This window comes from Talpa europaea (genome assembly GCF_964194135.1).
Source record: "Talpa europaea genome assembly, chromosome: 7".
NCBI classification, from domain to species: domain Eukaryota; kingdom Metazoa; phylum Chordata; class Mammalia; order Eulipotyphla; family Talpidae; genus Talpa; species Talpa europaea.
The window spans coordinates 86,115,790-86,138,768 of record NC_140074.1 but is presented as its reverse complement, the minus strand read 5'-3'; the positions used below and the strand labels follow the sequence as shown (position 1 = coordinate 86,138,768).

The 22,979-nt window shown below is 49.0% G+C and overlaps 1 protein-coding gene across 1 annotated transcript in view; it reads right to left on the bottom strand.

The window, feature by feature from the left end:
- Positions 1-5,395: 5,395 nt before the first annotated feature.
- The window catches only part of RPH3AL (rabphilin 3A like (without C2 domains)), a gene marked incomplete at its 3' end in the record, with an annotated part of 80,319 nt that continues 62,735 nt past the window's right edge, over positions 5,396-22,979 (bottom strand). The window contains exons 6-8 of the mRNA XM_084237855.1: positions 7,555-7,662; positions 5,523-5,675; positions 5,396-5,457 (exon numbers count right to left, since the gene is read on the bottom strand). Coding sequence (XP_084093981.1) covers positions 5,396-5,457; positions 5,523-5,675; positions 7,555-7,662 — 323 coding nt within the window. The remainder of the gene's footprint in view (positions 5,458-5,522; positions 5,676-7,554; positions 7,663-22,979) is intronic.

Genomic DNA, 22,979 nt, shown 5'->3' with positions numbered 1-22,979 from the left:
GGTGTTTAGCGCTAATCAAGTCATTTCTATACGCCTTAATTTTGTTATGCATTTTCCATGGAAAAAAGTCATTGTTAGAAACCTAATGCAGTATATAGTTGAGAAAGGACAGCTGTCCTAAGTTAATACACAGAGCAGCAATCCCTTGGTTCCCCCAACCCCTTAAGTCCTTCTCTAGGCAACCCTTAGAACTTTCTAGCTACTTCTGTTGGCGTTTACCATTGAAGATAAATCTCATGCTGATTCTATTTCTCAATTCTTCAATTTTATGTCACACACACACACACACATATATATATCATGATATAGAATAATATGATATACACAATCTCCCCTACACACATCTGCTTCTGATGCTTGACTGTCTTTTCCGTCCTCACGTTCCAGCCTGGACTGGAGGCCTTGGTGTCTGGCCCAGCTGCATAGCCACGGCACCCATCATCCTGAGGATGCTCTTTGCCCCTTTCCAGTGTTGGATCTCCAATTGTGTCCCCTGTATCCTCTTTCCTGTTTTCTCCCTTGTTTGGTTGGAGCACATCCTCTAGTAGCTGCCTGAGAGTGTGTGGGAGGTAAATTAAAAAAAACACACACACATGGATATCTGAAAATATCTTCATCCTAGCAAGATTGAGATCTGGCTGGATATAAATCTAGATCAGAAATCATTTCAGAATTCAGAAGTTACTTCTTCATTATGTTCTGGCTTCGAAATCTGCTTTGAGAATTTCAATGCCATTTTAATCCCTGATGTTTGGTGTATGAACTTTATTTTTTCCTTTGGAAGGTTTTACGATTTTTTTCTTTCTCCTGGTGCCTGAAATTTCATAAACATGAAGGCATACTATATAGTAGCTTAAGTTTTTTATTTTGAAATATTTCAGACTTCTGAAAATACTATAATGAGATATTGTAAGAATTATGAGCTCATCTATCTATCCATTACTGAGCTTAAGTAATAAAGTTGAAGGCCCTCTTTAATTGCACGCCTCTTCTTAAGATGCATCCTGAATGTGTTGATCCTTCCTATGCATTTCTTTCTTCTTTCACTGCATAAAATATATGTTAATATATAACATCTTTGCATGTTTTAAAAATCTCCATGCAGATGGTGTTATAATGTATTTTTCTGCCATCTGTTCTTGGCTCAGCATTGTAAGCCTCACCTAGGCTGTGCGGCCATTCATTTTCACCATATAATATTCAACTCATTGTTTGATTACAGTCCCATGTGGTTTAACAACAGGGATACATTCTAAGAAATGTATCATTAGGAAATTTCCTCATTCTGTGAATGCCAGCGAGTGTTATTACACAAACTCAGCGGTAGAGCCGAGTACACAGCCAGGTACATGGGGTGGCCTATTGGGCCCACTGTGGTGTATGAGGTCCTTCTGATGGAATTATTATTAAGTGACACATGACAGCCTCACAATTTATGTACCTATTCTTCTGTTCACGGTATTTAGGTTGTTTCCAGTTTTGAGCTAATAAAAAGGTACTGCCGGGGCCTTCCCTGGTGGTGCAGCGGTTGAGCGCTGGGCTGCGAAGCTGCCCATAGCCTCTGCAGCGCCGGTTCAATCCCCGGCCACTGGCGAGGGTCCCACATGGCGCGCAGACCTCTCCTGCTGTCCGCTGCTCCCCTCAGCAGTGTATTTCGTTACTCTGCCTGTTCTGTTCTCCGCTCTGGCTCTGGTGAATTCTCTCACCCTCCCGCGCTTCTGACTGTACCCAGTGCTTGTATAAACAAACAAACAAATAAATAAATCTTTTAAAAAAAAAATAAAAAGGTACTGCCCTAAACATATTGTGCATGCCTCCTGGATCCTGCATAGAAGAGTTTCTAGGGCCTCCCCAATGGCACAGCAGTTGAGCGCTGGGTTGCGAAGCTGCCCGCAGCCTCTGCAGCGCCAGTTCGATCCCCGGCTGCTCCCCGGCCACCGGAGGAGGGTCCCACATGGCGCACAGACCTCTCCTGCTGCCCGCTGCTCCCCTCAGCAGTGTACTTCGGTGCTTCTGCCTGTTGTGCTTCCCGCTCTGGCTCTGGTGAATTCTCTCACCTCCCGCACTTCTGACTGTACCCAGCAGTGCTTGTATAAATAAATAAAAATAAATCCTTAAAAAAAAAAAAAAAAAGAGTTCCTACAAGCAAGTGGGTCTCTCTGGCAGCACATTGGCGTCATCTGGGGAGCTCGTTAGATGTACACACCCCTGGTCCAGACCTGGTGAGTGAGATCTGTTTTAGAAGACTGGGGGGATGGGTCCTGCACTGCTGTGGGGTGGGGATGTGCATCTTCACTACAGGTTCTGCTGCGCAGCTGCTCTGGCGGCCCACACCACACATGGTGGAGCTCCGTGTCCCTGCACCCGGCTTTTGGTGGGTTTTTTCTCTACGGAAGCTCATTTCCTTCAGTCCTGGGAAATATTCTTCTATCATTTCTTCTAGTTTCCTCTCCTCTATTTTCTGTTTCTCAGTTTGAAATCCTTGTTAGTTGGAAGTTGGACCTTCTGTATACTGATCTGATCATTTGGTGGTTGAAATTTCTTGATTTTTTTCCCTTCTTACTTTTTATACCTCTTTGTTTTTGTATTTTGCTTTCTGGGAGATTTTTTTCTCAATTAATCTTCCATCCTTTCATGCATTTTAAAATTTCTGTTGTTATAGTTTTACTTTTGAAGAGCTTTAATACTTTCTTAAAAAAACAAATGTTCTTTTGGACCTCCCTGGTGGCGCAGCGGTTGAGCGCTGGGTTGCGAAGCTGCCCTCAGCCTCTGCAGCGCAGGTTCAATCCCCAGCTGCTCCCTGGCCACTGGAGGAGGGTCCCGCATGGCGCGCAGACCTCTCCTGCCGCCTGCTGCTCCCCTCAGCAGTGTACCTCGGTCCTTCTGCCTGCTCTGCTCCCCGCTCTGGCTCTGGTGAATTCTCTCACCCTCCCGCGCTTCTGACTGTACCCAGTGCTTGTATAAACAAACAAACAAACAAATAAATAAATAATACATGCCTCTTTAAAAAAACAAAAAAACAAAAAAACAAACGTTCTTTCCCTGCTTCATGGGAGCAATATTGTCACAGGGTCACTTTCTGATCTCTTTCTTGGAGTCTCTGTATTTTTGGTTGTTGGTTTTGGTCAAATGCTGGTGCCCTGTTCCCATTCTGAATGCAGCACAGCAGAGCCGATAGGAAGCTCTGCACATTCAGGCTGGGCTGCCAGCTGGTGCCATGGCGATGGCCGAGAGATGGAGGAATGGCCATGTCAGTCAGTATCTATCGATCTCTTTGGTCAGTTTCCCAGAGAAATTCAACAATGTCCTGCTTTGGGGGTGAGTGGAATAGCCTCAGGTGTTAGCAGGGGAGGGGGGATGAGGATTTCCCCATTAACCATCCCTCACCTGTCTTTGCCTGAGCTCAGGTTCCCTAATCCAAAATCTTTCTAGCTCAGCCTTTATCAGCAATAAGCCTGTCTCCTACCAGGGTCAGGGTAGGGAAGGGCAGTCCACATGTAGGCTGGGAGTAGGGACTTAGGGGATCTAATAACTTCTTTCAGCCAACACTATTTTCAGACCTAGCCTGTATTTCTACCGTAGTGAATATCTGGCGGGGAGTAAGCTATTTGGGGGAGTCTGTAGAGCAAATGGTCTAGTTCGTGGTGGACTTCCTTCCTTGCAGACATTCTGGGGAGTGGGGGAGCAAGTTCTATACTTGCATCTTCCAAAGTTTTCAGATCTCTCTTACCCATTGCCACCTCTTCTCCAGTCCTTTTTGTCTTTGTGGTTTCTGCCATTTTCATTCCCATATGTCATTTTGGTGGGGTTTTGGATGGGGGTCAAAGGAAATCTGAATGTGATCAGTCTGTCATCTCTAACCGGGAGTCCTCATCCATTTGAAAAATCCTTTTACATATGTACATACGAATTTGTAAAAACGCAGTGTGATTACTTGCATGTATGCTTGAATATCTCTTTAAACATAAATGGCCTCTTTTTTTATTTTTTGCTCAACGTTAGGTTGGTGAGCAATTTCAACACACATAGATGTGGCTCATTCCTTTTACAGTGGCAGAGGAAGTATTCCAGCACATTAATGTGCCACATTTTTTCCATCTGTTTCTTATTAATGCAGCACAGAAATGTAAGTGATTTTGGTCTTTTGATCAACTCACTGGCTCAATGCAAATTCTAATCTTTATTGTTTTTATTTTGAAGCATAACTTCTCACAGGGAAACATTGAGTTTTTTTATGTCTGCCAGGAGCAAGGGCAAAAGAGTTAATGGTGCAGGCCTGAGAGCGTGCAGAGAGGCAAGCCCTTCGGGCATGGGGTCTGGTGAGTGTGCAGCGGGGGCAGGGAGGATGTGGACACCAACACGCATGTTCTCTCTCTTCAGGGAAGGGTTTCCCCAGAACCATTGGCCCGTACTTTGAATAAAGTGTTTTTCATGCCCAACCAAACCTACTGAAGAGAAGTGAATTAACGGCCGAGGGGAGCCCCGTGCCCACAGGACTCAGCTGCAGGCTGCTCTTGCACGAGTGCTCACAGTATTCATCCGAACCCTTCCCAGCTACACAAGGGGAGGAGAGGGTAGGCTGAGCAAGTCCCAGGGACCGAAGAAACCTAACGAGACAGTAGAGGGAGGACGTCACTACTCAGATCAAGGGGCCAAGGTCAGCTCTGAAGGGCATGGCTCAGGGGCACATTTCTGCACCCATTAATACAAATGTGGAGAAAGTCTTGCTTGCTGCCCTCTGAGGTCACAGTGCACGTGGGAAGGCCCCACAAGAAAAATCTGAAGGCCCTTCCAGGCTATCCTATAAAACACGCAAACTTACACTTAGAAATGTGGTAGACAGAGGGTGGGGATGGAGTGGGGAACAATAAATAAAGGTGATGGTTGAATGAAACGGCTGGGGGAGGGGGGCAGGGATCCCAGGAAAGAAGGGGTGTAGAAAGGCACTGGTGGGGGGATGCTGTCTCAGCCCCCCAAACACTGGTTTGTTGAGTCAGAGGTCACGTCCACAGGGCTGGCCAGGTCCGGTCAGGAAGGAGTTGGGAAGGGCCTGGTTCCAGCTTGCTTTCTCTCTCTCTCAAACTCCTCCACTGGAAAGCCTGCTAGATGCACCAAACAGGTCTCTACCCAGATCAGGCAGAGGGGACATCTGGAGACCATGTCAGCGGGGACTTGCCCAGGTGTGCCTTTTGCCTTTGGGGGAGAGAGAAAAAAGACCACTATGGGGTGAACAGTGATGAAAATCCTTCTGGTGACAGCTTGATCTTTGGGAACAAAATGGAAGAGATGGCGGGGTAGGCAGGTCCTTGTGGGACCGTCCAGCAAGGGTGCTTCCTTATCCAAAACTAACTGGGGGCTGCTTGGGAAGACTGGGAGCCAGTGCCTGGCACAACCCTCAGTAAACACGGAGAACTGAAGACTCTCCAGCTTTGGAGGACTGAGTGAGAAAGGAGGGCCCTGCGGGAGGGGAACAGAAGAGGGAAGGGAGGTGAGTGGGGTTGAAGGAGTAGCTCGGTACTCACCAGTACCCTTGGAGTCCCGCTGGAGGAGGGTGCCCCCCTGGGGGTCTGCAGGGCCTGTTCCTGTCCCTGTCTCGCTGGCCAGGCTGCTCTGGCTTCCTGAGAGGTGGCTGGGTGGGCGGGTGAGCCCCATCTTGGGGGACTCCATGTTGCCACCTGCAAGAGACCAAGTGTGGGCCTGAACATCTCAGTGCCAACGCTCGGAGCCTGAGACAGAGATGATCTCAGCTCGACAAGGAGCTGATTTCCCATCTTGTCATTTGGAATTGTGATGGGCATCTATGGAAGTGTCTGCCCCAACCCTGATGCTGGGCATACCATCCCCACCTGCTTGTGGCTGTCACGTCCTAGCATGCCGTCACCCTAAGGCCAAATATATAAAGCCAATCGAATGGGCCCTCAGATCAAGTCAAGTCACTGACATGACAATTGGTAATGATGACATTTGTCCTGACTTCAGAGAATGAGGTGGGTGTAGGGATGAAGGATACGTGTCTCAGTTAACCCAATTAATTGCTGCCTTTACTAAGATTCTTCACTCCAACATGGTATCATCTGACTGAGAGTATAGATGTGACGCTGCATCCATCTTCTGTCTTCTATGCCCACCTGCTCACAGCTGAAGAACGGTATGGAGGGAGAGGACATGCACTATGGTGGTGGGGAGCAGGGGAGGAATGTGAAATCTGCCCTGGAAACCAAGGCTAGCGGGTACATTTCCTTCCATTTTTCTTTTTTTTTTTTTAAAGATTTATTTTTTATTTATACAAGTGCTGGGTATAGGCCAGATGCGTGGGAGGGTGAGAGGATTCACCAGAGACAGAGTGGGGAGCAGAACAGGCAGACTGATGAAACACACTGCTGAGGAGAGCAGTGGGCGAGACAGGAAAGGTCCGCCTCACCATGTGGGATTCTCGCCAGCCAGCCGGGATTGAACCCGCGCTGCGGAGGCTGCAGACAGCCTCATAGTGCGGCACTCAATCACCTGCACCACCAGGGAGGCCCCTCCTTTCGCTTTTCTAAGATAGAATCTTCAGGCCGAAGGGTCCCAAGATCACCCAGTCTGGGCACAGTGGTCATTGCTTATATCCTCCCTGCCTATCAGTACTACCCACTAGGAAACTGCACTGAGGCGGATTCTGAGGGCACAGCTGATCTGTGGGAAGGAGTATGGAGATTGCCTAGTGATATCTGTCACAGGTACAGGTGTAGCAGAGGGAGTTCAGGTACCAGGCACTTGCCAGCTCTGACTTAGACAATTCTAGCAGGAATTCCTTCCACATCAGCTCTGGCAGGAGATGATCTAGCCTTGGCCCCAGGAAAGCACCCTGAGGCATTTCATTCCTGTCTGGAGCATTTATTACAAAGCTTTCTTATGCATGATAATCAGTCTCCCTGAAATATCTTCCTAATATTGCAGCTCTAACCCCCAGAGTAACACTGGGGAAGACGCTCCTTTGTCCAGGAAGGCCCCTCATGAGTTTAAAGGAATGGCAATCATGTCCCCCAGATCGCCTCTGTACCAGCCTCAAGGCTCTAGTTAAACCCTCTTTTAGGGTCACAGAGGTGAGTGCAGATGTTAAATTCAGAAGGACCTTTCAGACCACCTCCATCCTATTTGTGTTAAACAGAAGGAAAAATAACCCTGGGGGGATTATTTGCGATCCCACTGTAGCTGCACGGCAGAGCTGAGCTGGTCCAAGGACTCTGCATCTGATTTCCACAGCTCTCATCGTTTATGAAGGAGCTCATCTGGGGAATGCTGACAGTAAGCTGGGGTGGGGTCAGGGTGCAGTGGAGGTGCAGGGAGGCTGTAAGACCTGTTCCCTTGCCCTCCTCTGCCTCAAACACCTAGAGCTTCTTTCCACCTTGCCCTTCAGTGATGCTAAGACTGTAGCTCCCAGTTGTCCCAGCCCCAGGCCTACTTCTCCTCCCTGATCTTGAACAGCTCCAGAGACACCCACTGGGGAGTGGTGGTCCAAGGAAGCAACAAAGGCTCTGTACTTGGGGCCTCAAGTGTACTTCCTGCACTTACCTGATTCACTGCAGGGTTTGTCACCTTTCAGGTCCCTGGCACCAGTGGGCAAGACCTCCAGGCTGGAGGAGCTGAGATCTGAGTCGCTGTCACTGTCACTGGAAACCACTGGAAAAGACAGATACCAGCATGGGAGGTTATCCCTACTGGCTACCTCCTGCTGGCATCTCAAAAAGAGGGGCCAGGGCAGGCCTCCCTCTAGTTCAGAACAAAGTATCATAGAACCTCAGCTTGCTCTTGTATTTGGACACCGGCAACAATGGCCCGGGGAGCAGGGAACACTCCTTTCTGTCATCAAAGAGGTGAATCCTGGTGTTAGGATGCTGGGACTTGGGCTCAGCATGACCAGCAGGGAGGGTCCCCCCAACCTCCTTATCAGTCATCTCCACATGTCACCCCTTCCCTCTGACTGTCCCCTTTGGTACAAGTGCCTTGCTCAGAGGTTTGCACCAGACTGTAGAGACGCAGGGCAGTGCTCGGCAGTCGGGGATTCCGGCCCTCAATGACCCTTAGGGATGGCTGCACACACACCAATTTGGACGCTTCAGAAGAAGCCTGCAAGACCTACTGTCCCCATTTTACAGGTGAGGAAACTGAGGCCTTGTCCAAGATAGCTGGGGGCGGGGCGGGGGGAGAGGCAGGGATTCTAACCCTAGCAGGTTGGCCCCACAGCCAGTGTCCTAACCATCCTGATTCCACTGGAAGAACAAGGGCCCCAAGCCGGCAGACCCTCCCACGGGGCCTCATGAATGCAGAGAGGGAGCCAGGCTGATGGAATCCCAGGAGAGCGGAGGAGAGGGAGCTCTCGCAGTGCACGCCCACCGTGGTAGAAATCCTCTTTTCTGGACTAAATGGGACCATATTTGGCTGGTTGATCAACAGTGGGAGTCATAATACAGGATATATTCATATGCTAAACATTCTATTTTAATTTTAAGCATAGAAATGTGCATCCATTCGCCAATCCTTTGATGTGGGGCTTGGGTGCTTCTTTGAGATTGGGCCCACACGGCTTTTCATGTATAAACTACAGCCACACTGCGTTGTCTGTGATTCCCAGGTTCTGTTTCTTTAAATTAGAGCAGAGCTTAAAGACACTGGCAAAGGAAGATGAGTGCACAACCTTCTCTATTTTTCCATTTCTTTCTCCTGTTTTTTTTTTTTTTTTACAGTTGTCCTGCCCACACCTAATTCAATAGCTTTTTTAAGCAAGTGGCTTCTTCCAGAGAGACTTTCCAAAGTCTTGGTTTTAATGAAATAACTGTGTCTTTTCTGACTCTTTTCATCAACTTACGGAACATTTAATTAAATGATGTAATTAGAATAACAAGTACAACTGCATGGAAAGGCTGGGGATCACAGTAACCAGTTCTCACAGTGACTCAGTCAGCGGATGGGGTAGGAGTCAGTGTGTCTTACCAGGGAATCAAAATACTGTTATGGAGGGAGGTTAGGAGCCGCTGAATGCTTTCTGCCAGGCGCCCAGCGAGCATGAGCTTACTCAATCTGCCAAACACCTCAGTGCCATAGGGCTCCATTTGGTGGGAGAGGAGATTGGAAAGAAAATCAATCTATAGGATGGCTAATAGGTTTCATCTGTCCCACCCCACCCTTTGGAGCAGGGTACTGGGAACAGTACTGACACTGCATAAAAGCCCAGCAGGAGAAGAACCTGGTCAGTTGGGAAGTCACTGTGGGTATAGAAGAGGGGGAAATGGCAGAATCTATGCCATGGAGCTTCTACCTAGAGCTGGAACCTTCTGGAAATTCTTCAGGCCTTCAGCCTGTGTCAGTTAAGGGAGTCACAGGTCACAGGTCTAACTAAACAACCACAGGCTAACCACTTCAGCTCAAAGAGAGTCTGAAGCCTATGCTTCCATAGCAGGTGGTTGGCACACAGTAGGTACTTTGTGATGCTCAAATGACTAACTGGGCTGAGAGAGAGAGAGAGCGAGAGAGAGAGAGAGAGAGAGAGAGAGAGAGAGAGAGAGAGAGAGAGCGAGAGAGAGAGAGAGAGAGAGAGAGAGAGGTTCCCCACAACCTACAGGGTCAAGCCTGAGCATCTGCCCTTTGCCTACTTCCACCTCATCCTGCACATACTGTTTTCCTACCCCAGGCTCCTGCAGCCGCAGAATGCTTGGAGCTCCTGACAAATTGCTGGTCATCATCTCCTGCAGTGACTGGCTGCCCTCTGTCTTGAATGCCCTGCCCATTGCTCTCTCCTGGCTCAGTTCAGACACCATGTCCCCCAGGAAGCTCCCACGCCCCATAGCTCCTGCCAGGCTGGCTGAGTGGCCCTGTGCCTTCTGCTATGACAGCACTTTGTGTGTCTCCCCCAGCAGACCACCGGGCTCCTTAAGGGCAGGGGCTGAATCACATCAGGAATGAGGTTGGTTTGCTTCTCCTACATACCCCCTCCACATGGGTGGGGCAAGAGTGATGCTAATTCCATTGCTCCCAGCTTTCCCCTCTGTCTGCTCAATGATTTACCTTTTCTGCCACTTTCTCTCCCTCCCCTGCCCTCAAGGAAGAGTTCTGTGTTAGACTTTAGGATTTTTGTGAGGTAGAATTAAAAGGAGATGGGGACTGAGAGAGGCTACACATGCCCCTTTATAGTATTTGAGAAATGCAAGTAAAGACCTGGCTTATTTTGCAATTTCTTTTCAGGTTCTGGATTGAATTTCTCTGATCACGAATTCACTAAGCCTGGACCTCATGGGCATCAGGTTTACAAGCACTTATGTATCTTTGACTCACTCACTGACTAAATACCAACCCCATGGGTCCCCAGACAAAGGGAGTGGGAGTGGGCAGGAGGCAGCCAGCAGCTCTCCAGATCTCCCTTAGGGCAACTGCAAAAGAATCAAGGCGGCTTCTGGCTCCCCCTCTCCAGCAGGGGGGACTAGGGACATCCTTCCTGAGTTAAGCAGCGGGAAATCCCTGTGGAGAGTGCAGTGACTGATCTCCACGCTGGCTTCCCCATCTCTCTGGCAGAAATAATCGATTCAGTCTTCCTGACCTGAAACATTTGTTTCTTCCCCCTTCTTGCTATGCAGGATCTATGTAATGGCGGGGGCCGGGCTGGGGTTCCATGATGTAGAGGAATGCCTGGACCCTTGGTACAAATGGCTGGATGCCAAAGTCTCCCAAATACTGAGAGCTCAAAAGGAGATGATGGGAACGGATGCCCCAGGACTTGGTTTATGCGGAGGGGCAAGCTGTTTGAGCCCATTTCTTCACCTACTCTCTGTCTGTCATCTGTCATACATTGCCACAGTGGTGGCTGGGAGCAGTGGGCTAAAACTGCAGGAAGACTGTGCTGTGCTCACTGGGAGAAGAGTTTAGTTGTGAGTGGAATGTTCTGTCCAGAAAATCAACCCAGGAGGTGCGGGCCAGGTGCCCATCTTGCCTTGTTCACTCGTGGGGCCCATGTTGCACATGGTTTAGAAAAATAACCCCCTCTCCACAGTTATAGCTATTTGGTCTGTTGTCTCCTTTTACAGACCCCAAAGTGTCATAGCCCTCCCACAGAGACAGCCCCCGCTGACAAGTGAGCTTACAAAGGCATCACAGAGCAGAGAAAGAGCTGGCTGACAGGGTGGATTCACTCCTGGATATGTCTCTCTTGGCTTAAGCATCTTTGCTCAGTGTCTGGCATTTCAAGCTGCAGTTAGGCCTCGGCTTAGAGGACCTTGTGACACAAACCCAAGTCCCATTTCTGATCCACTGTAATAAACCCCGCTGAAAAAGCAGCAAGCCAGAGGGATGGGCGGTGTCCGGGCCATCCTCGGCACTCACTGTTGGTGGGAGATAAACACAGAGAAACACCGCTAAGAACATCCCTGGACACAGCCCAATGGGAACGCCGTTTACCCAAATATTCCGAGCTTCCTCCGGCAGCAAGGGAAGAAGTTCTTCTTCCTCCTCCCCCTCCAAATGTCACCATAAAACCCAAACCTTGGCTAATTTGCCATTCGATTGCTGTTGCCACCTTTCTCCCTGAATAGCAGCTGGGATCATAAATCTTCCAGGTCTATTAACAAAGCTTTTAGGCTCATAAATCTTTTGGCCCTTTCTCTTCCATCCTCAACAAAACACTCAGTGTGTCTGAAGGCTGATGCTCCCCTCTAATTCCCAAAAGGCTGAGTCTAGCTTGGCTCAGCGATGAGCGCTTGTATTCTGCCCACGCCTGATTTTTCCGATTGAAGATGGGAAAACACCAGGGAGAAGGCTGTCCCAATAGCCTCTCAAGAAGGAGGTGTCACTAAATGGATTCAGCTGGGCTCTGCCACGAGGCAGGGAGGAAGAGGCGGCCCCCCTCTCCACCAAATGCCTGAGCCCCTGGACCACTCACTTGGGAACCTGGCATCCCAGAGATTTTCCCATCATGCCCCAGAAGGGCTGCCCCACTCTGCTCACCATCAGCAGTGGAGAGCCCAAGCATCAGCCATGCCTACTTCTCTGGGGATAGGCCAGCTTTTTTTTTTCCCCCTCCCCTGGCTCACTCTTGGATGGATTTGCAATTTGACTGTCACCATGGAAACTCAAGAGTTTTGGTACATGAAGGTGGGGGGAAGTCTTCCCTTTTGGAAAGTCTTTACTGCTGCAAAGAACACGTGTGGCAGCTGTTGTTCTGTGGACACACCTGGCCTGAGATGGTCCAGAGGATAGGCAGGATGGGGCCATTCACCTCACAGCCGTACACTGGGATTTGGGGGACCTGCTTCCAGACTCTGCTCTGCCAGCACCTCTCTGTGACCCCAGGCACCACCCAGGGTTTTATCACACACACACAGAGGCCAGCCTGGACAGCCCTCCAGATCTGAATTTTAAGAGTCACTTTTAGGCCAGCTTTGTCCCATCAGTGGAGAGTCCCGAATGACCCTCTCTGACTAAGAGCAGGGGAGATGTGGCTTTTGGGCTACCGACATCTGCCTGCCCAGCACAAGGACAGCCGGCAGCCTGAGAACTTGGGAGGCACTGGTGAGCTGCTGCTGCTCTGCTTGGAAGCTCCCAAAGCCCCAGAAATGATGGGAATTAGAGAGGAAGAGAGATATTTTCAGCAAACATTCTGCCAAGGCAAAGCAGATGGTGGAAAATTTTGCATACTAAAAACAAAAAGAAAAAATTTTAATGTAAAGGAAAGATAGGCCTCGTGGAATGCACAGAATCCCCCATTTGCCTTACGCAGCCCACCAGGCTGGCACGGCTGTGAAAGAGCTGCAGAGCCGTCCCTACTGGGATGAGGGGGGCTGCCCTACCTGCACATAGGTTGGGCCTGGAGCCCCAAGTCCAGCGCTCTTTGGAGGCAACAGGATGGAGGTGTGGGCTGATGAAGAGGCACTGGCCCGAGTCAGACAGGCTGATTGTGCCCTGGCTGCTGCTTCTCAGCTGTGCGACTTGGGTGGGGCCAGTCTCTTCTCCTCTTTGCTCTCCTTGGGCTCACCTAAGAAATGGGCGCAGGATGGGTCCCTTCTTGAGTTGCTGTGGGGCGTATCAGATAACAGAGGTGTATCTGGCACATGGTAGGTTCTTGAAACATGAGCACTGTTTGTTTGAGGGGAGTGTGCTGCACTCTCAGCCCACTCTGCCCAACACAGGGCGGCCTCTGGGGTCAGCATGTTCAGTGTCCAGGCCAGCCTCATCGGGAAGGACTCACCTTTGCAGGGGAGCTGAGATTCCCAAGTTGTGCTTCATGGCACGTTGAGGGTACAAGCTGCCTTCAGACGCTGTTTGGAGGCTGAGCTGGATTTGAGCCCAGACTTACCTAACTCTGGGATCCCTGTTCTTTTCTCCTTACCCAGCGTGCAGGGCACCCCACAGGCCTGCCTCAACTTAACAGCTCTGCTCCCTCAAAAATCCTTCCCTCCCGGCAGGCTGGTTCACTCTGCCTCAACATGCTCTTTCTGGGTTCTGTGGGTCCTCTTCCTGTCAGAAGCAGGGGTCTAGATGTGGGAAAGCAAGATTTCTATGAACATTTTAATACCAACATTAGGGCTGAATTCTGGTTCTGCCATGGAGGCTCCTAAGCAAACATCTTTACTTCTCTAAACCTCAATCTTCTCAACTGTGAAATGGAGACAACAATAACTACCACCAAAATAAGATCAAGTAGGATAAAAGGCGCTGCAAGTTTAAGCAGCTGTATGTCTGTAAAGTTTGTGAAAATCAGAATCCGATTCATCCCCCAGGAACCCATCCAAATGGTTCCTGTGGAGAGGCTGCTCCAGGCATCAGTCAATACTAGTTGACTGCGTTCTGAAGAAAGCTCCCCAGGAGAGGAAACTGCTCTGTACACAGAAGCAGGACTGCAGGGCGGTCGGTCAGACAGCGGTGAGCCAGCAGTGTCTCCAGAAGGCTGGGCTTTTCCATGGAGCGGGAGCCTCCTCACAGCCTCCCCACCATCCCCACCCCCAAGGACACTCAAGCGGGATGAGGCAGGCTGCCGGTGGCCTCAGCCTGAGCCAGGGACAGACTAATGGAGGAGGGGCTGTCAGAGGCCAGTTGCCATGGACACAGGATGAGTGGGCCCTGGGGGTGGGGGGGAGTGCACTGCTCAGGCGGGCTCTTCTTCCAAACCAGAGGCTTTGCTGGAAGAACAGGTTCTTCCTTTGTTTTGGGAACTACCTCCATGGCCCCTGGAGAGTCAGGGCCTTGACCAGTATTAAGGATAGCCTGTCCTCATAGGGATCAGTTTAGAGAGGCTCAGAGCCCATCCCCCTCCTTCCCAGACCCTGAACTCAGGAGATGTGGGTGGGCCTCTGTCCCCTGGCTTGCCAGGTGCCCACCACCCTGAGCCTCATGACCTCAGGTGACAGACAGTCAGAATACCACCTCAGAGGGCTGGGTGAGGGTGTGGCGCCTTCCTGGGGAGCTTTCTTGTTTCCCTTCCAGGCTGCTACCTGAGACCAGGCTGGGAATTGAGATTTGGGGAGTGGAGTGTTTCCTATGCTTGTTTATTCATACACCATTGATTTTAATTAACTCTCTCCTTCAGGCTCACAGACAGACAGGAGGCACCGGATAATGAAGACGAATCCTTAAATCAATAGTGATGTGGTCACCAGCATTGAAATCCTGTGTTCCTGCCCTTGCTTGAGGAGCTCTAGATAGAATGGGAGCTGGAAGATAAGAACAGCTTCCTCCAAAGAAACATGATACTATGAAGGGGAGCCTGGGAGTGTTGGGGTGAGAAGTCAGGGAGGGCTTCCTGGAAGAGGTAGAATTTAAGATAGGCATGATAGACAAATAGAAATGCTGGGGCTGGGGTGTGCCAGGCACCCCAGAGAGAACAGGAAGGGCATAGTCCAGGCAGTAGGCTTCTTCAGGGCCAGGACAGCCCTGCTGGCTCAAGAGAAAGGCTCCAGGCTCAGGTCCTCAAGGGAAAGAGGCTGACCCCGCTTGTGTGTGCTCAGTACTGCTCCTCTCTGACAGATTATTGCTTCTGATTTAAGGCAGAGATCAAACAAAATGAGTGCGTATCTCCTGCCTACTCTTTTGATGGGATCCGTATGTGCTTTCATTTGCTCCCTGCCCTCAGCTCTTTCTCTCTTCTGTCTCCTGCTTTTGTCTTTCTTTTACTTTGTTTCTTTGTGCCTCTCCCTGATGTTAAAAAGAATGTTTCTGCCTCTGCTCCTCTTTCCCTCTCTTCTGTGTCTTTGCGTCTCCACGTGTTCTAAGTTCTTAGGTTTGTCTTGGTTCTTCTTTCTGCTTTCTGTTTTCTCTCGCTCTCCATTCTCCCCTCTCTGCATCTCTGTCCATCTGTCTCTGGATCTTGGCTTCTCTTGCTCTGACCTCTCTGACACATGCCCTCAGGATCCAGCTTTCTTGGCCTTTGGGTTTGTCCCTTAGGCTCCCTCACCAGGGCTGGAATCCCAGAAACCTCTGCAGGGCCCATGGAGGCACGGGAGGCCACTCCTCCTTGTGTGGCGAGCACTGGCACCATCTCCCCCAGTCTCCACTGTTGTTCCTCATGGACCAGCAGTAGGAAGCCAGCCCCATCTGCGAGTCCAGGCTTCACTGGGGGGTGGACGGGGCCCTGGGAAAGAGCTCCTGAGCTGAGCAAAGCCAGCACTGTTATCTCGGAGGGCTTTATTGGAGTCAGAGAGGGCAGGCGGGCCCAGATCTATTCACTTCACACAGGTCCCCAAAGGCTGTGGAATCTAGAGTGGGTGGAATGAAGTTGCAGTTCACATGGCAAGACAGGTGAGCGGCAGGAGAGGTGTGCTGTGCTGCACAAGGCAGGGCCCAGCACAGGCCTGGCACATACGGGAACTCCGTGTGCATCGGCTGAGCTGGAGCTAGAGGCTGGCTGGGGCCTGGGAGGGGAGCCTTCTTTCTTATTTCAGCTCAGACAGGGGCAAGGAGCCCTAAGACCTCACCTTGCAGCTGGAATCAACCAATCAGTTGAGGTTGTCACTGAATTTGGGCAAATTAGAAGCGACAACCATGCCCCTGACCTCCCTGGTGTGGCTAATGAGGGCTTTCTACTCTTGGGAAATCAATCTCCAAGCCAGGGAGGACGCCCAGGACAGGCAGAAGAGCTGCTGGGGGCAGGGATGGGCACAGCAGTGGGCGACGCGGCTTACTGACATTCAGGATTCTGTTCTCTGGCTGCCCCTCCATTCACCTTGCCTACCTCCACCCCCGAATGCCCCCCATGTTGGGCTGAGTTGCCTTAACCTGAAGGTCAAGCCAAATCAGCATGCACAGGTTTCTCTTTCGAAACACAGTCGCACAGGATATGGCCGGGCTTCTCTGCTGAGATTTAGGGGAAGAGTATTTCCTGAATGCTGGAATTACTTTTCTTTCTGCCCATGCCTAGATTATAGTTCAAGTTACTGGATCTCTCTGTGTCTTGGTTTCCTCTTATGTAAAAAACAACAATATTAGTACCCCATATCACAGGTTGTTGGGGGTTGACATAAGGGATGCACAGTCTGCAACGCGTAACCATAACCACGGTGGCCACTCAGTGCTGAGGCCTGCACTGCCTCTGTCAACTCAAAGACCAAAACGGTACCGTGGCCCTCAGGCGAGCCTGGAAAGATGGTGGCCAAGCGAACATCCTGACAACTGACTGCTGGCGTTTGTCCCAGAAGGGCCCACAGTGGGCATGGGCAGCTCAGCACGGTGTCCACCCCTTCTCCAGTCTCTAGACGGATGGGTGGCTTTCAGTCCCCCAAGGACTGGTGGGGTCCCCCAAGGAATGTTTAGCTGTGGCTTTTTTGGTTTATTTTTGGGACCCAAATAGCAGACCTCCATCATGAAGACCAGAGCCAGTGCTGCCAGGGTGTACACTGGACACAGCCCTCGCAGACCGTGCCAAGACAGTCAGCCTCCCCCTCCTTCTCTGAACAGTCCTTTCTGGAGCCTGCGTCTCTCTGTATGTGTATTTGGTGGTGTCTATCATCTTTATATAAAAACAATCCCAGGTACTTTCAGCTCCCCAGGACTCTAGAACCCATGCTGGGGCAGGCAGTAAAATGAAAAGAGAGAAGGTGATCACGATTAAGTGTAAGGGACGATCCTGGGGACAGGACTTTGAAAGGAAGACCTGCTGGCTCTTAAGCACTTAGACAGCTCAGCACCAGCACAGTGTGGGCGACAGGGTGGGGTGCTGGGTGGGTCGATGGGGTTTCCCTGGTACACTGGTACGTCAGGACTGTATGTGTGTGCATCGTGTGTGTGTGTATGTGTGTGTGTGTAGGTGTGTGTAGGGCATGGCCAGTGCTGAAATGGGGCTGCTCTTTCCAGTAGAGGCAGCCTCAGTATAGGACCCTGGGCTGCTTTCTCACCTGCCCCCAAGTTCCTCCAGAAAGCCTCATTCCTTGGACTTGGAACTGTAAGATATGAAAGCAGGAAGAGAACTGATTCTCTGTCCCTGCCTCTGAATCCCATTCTACTCAGAGAGGAAGAAGCACTTCTAATGACTAAGGTTTCCTACCCAGGGTCCTCCCATGAAAAAATACAAGCTCTATGAGGGCTGACCCACTCACCCCTTACTAGTGAGGCCCTGAAGGTGATAGAGGTGGGTCACCTTCCTCAGAGGACACAGAGGCACACTGGGCAGGAGCTTGGGGTCAGGATCAGGAGGAAGGACAGGCAGATATGGCAGGGGAAGGGTCAGTAAGGCAGACTCCTTCACGGACACAGGGACCTTTCCCTGTAATAAGTGACCCTGTGGTCTAACGTCTATCTGTTCTCTTCCTTTTCATGGAGATGTGGAATTGGCTCACTTTCTTTTTAGTAACTCGCAAGGGTGGTGATCAAAGTTTGGAGATAAGAGGGTAAACCAGAGAATGCCAGCCCCATGTGAGATGCTCCTTAGCTTACCATGTTTTCCAGGGAGGGCAGTACTGGCAGACCTTCTTCTGATTTTCAAAAGAGAAGCCAGGACTTCATATTCTTTTTAATGAGAACTCTTCATGTTTTAAAAGTCACCAGTGAATTTAAGCAGTGAGCCAAACTGAGTCACTGCTGCTCACCAGTTTGTGACCTGAAACACCAGCAAATGTTCGACCATCCAGGGACAGGTGGTACCCACCCCCAATACGGAGGCCCCCTGCTCTGCCCTGCCTCCTCCACACCTCAGCCAGCCTGGCCCCCTGGCACATAATACACACTCCCAGAGGCTCCAGAGGCTGAGGGGAATGCATGACCCACATCCAGACCAGCGTGTCAGAAATGACAAACTGAGTCTGCTGGGGAGCACTGTGGGGTGGGCTGGGGGCTCGGAGAGGGTGGCTGCACCCTCTAAGAGAGCTCCAAAATGCTTATTTCTCAGGAACAGAGAGAGAAGGAAGGCGGCATAGCAACAGCTGGCTCTGGGCAGTGAGCAATCCTGTCTGAAAATAAAACATTTTACAATCCACAACCATGGTTCATTAAGAATGAATGGATCTACTGGTATAAATAGCACGCTGCGTTAAGAAGTCAGGAAACAGCATATGCATTTGATGGAGAAACGGCTGCCACGGAACTGCTTATTAGCTCAGTCGACTGTGGCTCTGTGCTAACAAGACAGAGGTCTCAGGTTCAAAGCTTTTGGAGGCCAAGTGGCTGTCTCAGTTTTGGGCATAGACTGTATCCCCTACCCCTCCTTCTGCGCTAACAATGTGGGGCATAACTGGATACACAGTAACAGACCACAGCCACTTCTTCCAGTTTCGGAGCCACAGTATCCCCACTATTGTATACCGCCTCTGCTTGAATGCTCCCAGTGACAGAGAGCTCCCTACCTCATTGGCTATATAAACATACTCAATTCTGTGGTTCAATGCCTAGTGAGCAAGAGACACAAATTCCCTTCTAAACTAACCCAGCTCTGCTTTGCAGGTAAATGGCTTTGTCTGGCCACAGCAACTATCTTGTCTGATAGGATACGGATTAGAGCAAAAAGGGTAGCTTGAGCAGGAATGTGTTGGGCCAATGCCTTCCTCCCCATGTTGATGTGGGGGAAGACGCTGAGACTGAAAGGCCTGCAGAAGTGGGGCTGAGTACAGCTGTTGAGTGGGCAGAGCTCAGGGACCAGAGCTCACTGGAGAGTTCCCTGAGAAGCAGGAGAAGCTGCCACCATGCTCCTCTACCCACAGGCCTCGGAGCCTTCATCTCCATTCTGCCTCTGGGACGCCCTCCCCCGGCACCCTGACAGCAACCCCTCACAGCTGGCCTCAGCGTTCTCTTCCTGGCAATCAAAATCCTCTGATCAAATATGAAAGAGGGAAGTCAGTGTGGGGTGATCTGACTAGTAAGCTCACCTGCCAGCACTCACAGCAGAGCACATGGGCGGGAAGTCGGGAGCCTGGGGCCTAGGTGCTCCAGGCCCTCTTAGTCACAGTCTGTGTGACCTTGGGCAGACTCCCCCCTCCTCATCCATCACAAAGAGTCAATTTCACTGTCTGTAGCTGCCCCATGGGCTGTTATGAGCATCAGATGAGATAATGACCGTGAGTCACAGAGCTCTGGCTGAGGCCAGTGCAGCCCCCAATGACTTGGCTTCTGGAGGTGGGAAGGAGGTGGCAGAGATGGTGTGGAGGTGGGCAGGTTAGTTGAGGAGTCAGTGAGGAAGGGTGCCCCAGGAAAACATTTGTAGCCTCAGCTGAGCCAGACTCAACCCAAACAACCCCGAAGCTTGCTTTCACCAAACTGCAAACAGAATCACAGCTTAGGATTAAAAAAAAAAATTGTTTGAAATCTAGTGAACCAACAGAGTGATAAAGAAACTCCTATTTTTCTTAAAACTACCCATTTGGAACAAATCCAAAACCTCGAAGTACTTTTCCAGAACAGACCTTGAAGAGGTAAATCTGTTTAAACCTATCCAGGAAGGCTGTGCTTGGCTCAGGTGGAAGGGGGTAGTAAGAGGGAGGTTTCCTGCAGAGGTCTTGGGGAGGGGCTGTGACCTGAGCCTCAGGGGGAGCTATGTGGAGCTCAGCTGCTCAGTAGGGGGATTTTGGCCAAATGAGGTTCCTCTGCCACCTCTGTGGGGATCAGTGGAGGTGGAAGGAAATGGATATCTGTACTTTCTGAGGGAAGGCTGTACTCTCGTTAGCATTCAGGTGGAAGGCAAAGTGCAAAGGCTTACCACAGGACAGTGACAAAGACTTTAGAGGACCTCTCTCACCTACCGGTGCTAGGGAGAGACAAACACAGCAAAACCTCCTATCTGAAAGCTCCTATCTGATCAGCTCCTATCTGAGAAAAAGATGCATCCTAAAAAACACCCTGAACACTGCACAGACTCCAGTCCCCGGCTTCAGGCTCCTGTTTCAGGTGCTTAGGCACACTGAGAAAGGTGAGGTAGATTAAACATAGGGCAGACCCAGCCAGAGTTGCCTCCAGGTTGCAAAGTCCCATCCTGTAAGTATGCTGGGTGCTGGAGGTAGAGAACCACAACATTCTAACTGAGAATAATTTCTACAAGTAATGACTTAAGTCAGATAAATTCAATTCTCTGGCTCTCATGGGGAATCAGCTCTGCAACTGGTAAGGCAGACACTGTGAAGAGCATAGACAGCACAAGGAGCAGCCTTGTCCAATGCCTACTTTTATTACAATGTAAGGCTGTAGGAGCTAAAGGCCTGAGTGTCCAGGCTCCCTTTTGGAATTCCTTCCTTTCTTTATAGTGATAGTCGGAGCCACAGCAGCCATTTTGTGACCATGAGAAAAAGAGTAAGAATTTAAAGGTATCCATTCTTATGTCACTGAACTATTGAAACAAAGCTGCAGCTGACTTCCTCTAAGCTTTTCTGGTACATGAGAAAAAAGCCAAATAAACCAGATTAATATGGTATCCTCTACCTGTATTGCCAGCAATGACCTCTCTATACACAGTCCTAGGGTGGGAATCCAGCTCAAAGGAAAGAAGCCTGTAGAGGAAGTGGCCTACTTAAAGGGATTAAGACCCAAGTTAACTTTGCTGATTCTACCAAGCACATCTTATATTTCACAAAGGAATATTTGGGTGTGCACAAAAGCTGACTTCCATAAACTTGGAGTAAAGATCTTCAAGGGAAAAGTAGTATGGAGCACACACTCCACCTGGATTGATGAGAGGTGGGGGGACAGAGCCCTTTCCAGAGGTAGCCAGGTCAAATTCTGGGGACAGTCACCAGGAGGGGCTCAGGTTACATGTTTCTGTATTCACTCCTGGGAAAAGAATAATGTCCTGCTAGGAGCACCTCGGAATGGGGCTTACCAAGGGGTCTGCAGGCAAGTCCTTGGCCAAAATCAATGCACAGAGTACAGAGGAAAGACAGAATAGCAAACTCAGATAGGTAGCCTACCTATCCTGAAGATGCCAGAGCTCTCTTTGAGATAACAGAGAGAGGAAAAGACACTTGTAAGTTTTCTCTAATAATGTTCATTGTGTTATTTTTAACATTTAGATTCTGTGTTTGTGGATACACAGAGAATGGGATGGAAAATCTAATACACTATCTCCAGTTGTTAAATAAACCTGTTATTTTTTTCACTGAATTGAAAAGCTACCTATGTTCAATTCTATTCTTTCTCTGTTCTGTTCCATGTATCTATTTATTCTATCAACAAATACACTATTCTGGTGCCAACACTGTATCATTTTTATTGGCATCATAATTTTATAGTGAGCTTCAACATTTGGTCAGGCAACTCCTCCCACTGCTCTTGCAAAAAACATCATAGAGCTATTCTTTAACTTCCTTACAACACTGAGGGAATATATAATTCATATACCATAAAATCTATCCTTTGAAAATAAAATTCAGTTGTTTTTGGTATATTCACAAAGTTGTGCAACCATTACTGCTTTCTACTTCGGCAGAATTCCCATCGCCTCTGAAAGGGGCCCTGCACCCATTAGCAGTCCTACCCACACCTCCCACCACTAATCCACAACTACTAATCTACTTTTTGCCTATATGGACTTGCTTATCCTGGACATTTCATATAAATAGAATCACACAATATGTAGCCTCTTATCTCTGACTCCTTTCACTTGGCATAGTGTGATCAAGGTTTGTCCATGCTGTAGCATGTGTCAGTACTTCACTCCTTTTTAAGGCTGAATAATATTCCACTGCATGATTATGCTACACTTGGATCCCATTGGATAATGGAGACATTTGAATCCAGTCCACTCTAAAAATTTCACAGGGAATCAGAGAGGAATTGTTACACTTTTTAATTTGGAAGGACTTATTATTCTTGTCTGTCTTTTTGTTCATGTCTTATTTTGGCCTTTGAAAAGATTTTATAATTTTTTTCCACACTGAACCTATAATTTTCTTTTGAAATTTATTCTTGGGAATTGTATAATTTTTGTTGAAACTATGAATAATGGATTTTTTCCATTTCCACCTCTAATTAGTCAGCATGGAGTAAAACTATTGATTTTTTGTGTAAACTATTAATTTGTGTCCTGTCACTTCTGAAATTTCTATTTTAATCCCAGTAAGCTGTTTTAGGAGGTTCTCTGGGGATTTTCCTGGTATGTGATCACATCATCTGCAAATAAGATAATTCCTTCTCTTTCCCAATATTAGATGATTTTATTTTCTTGCCTTATTATATTGAATACTACAAAGTATTACTGAATGATGGTGATGATGGGGGTATTCTTGACTTGCATTTTGACAGAACGTGATTTCAGTCCTTTATCACCAAATTAATATATTTGGTATTCATTTTTTTCTTCTTTGGGACTTTTATCATATTTAAATAGTTTGCATTATTCTTTTAAACTTTTCAATTAACAGACTTTTTATTTCTTTAACCTTGGGATGAGGAAGACATTTCAAAGCAAGATAGGAAACCTAGAAACCACAAACAACAGACATACTTGACATCACAAAAATAAAAACATACTGTTTTTGACTGACAAAATAGATTTGAATGGCAAAGTACTGAATAATATAAGCAAAGATGGAAGTCCAACAAGGTGT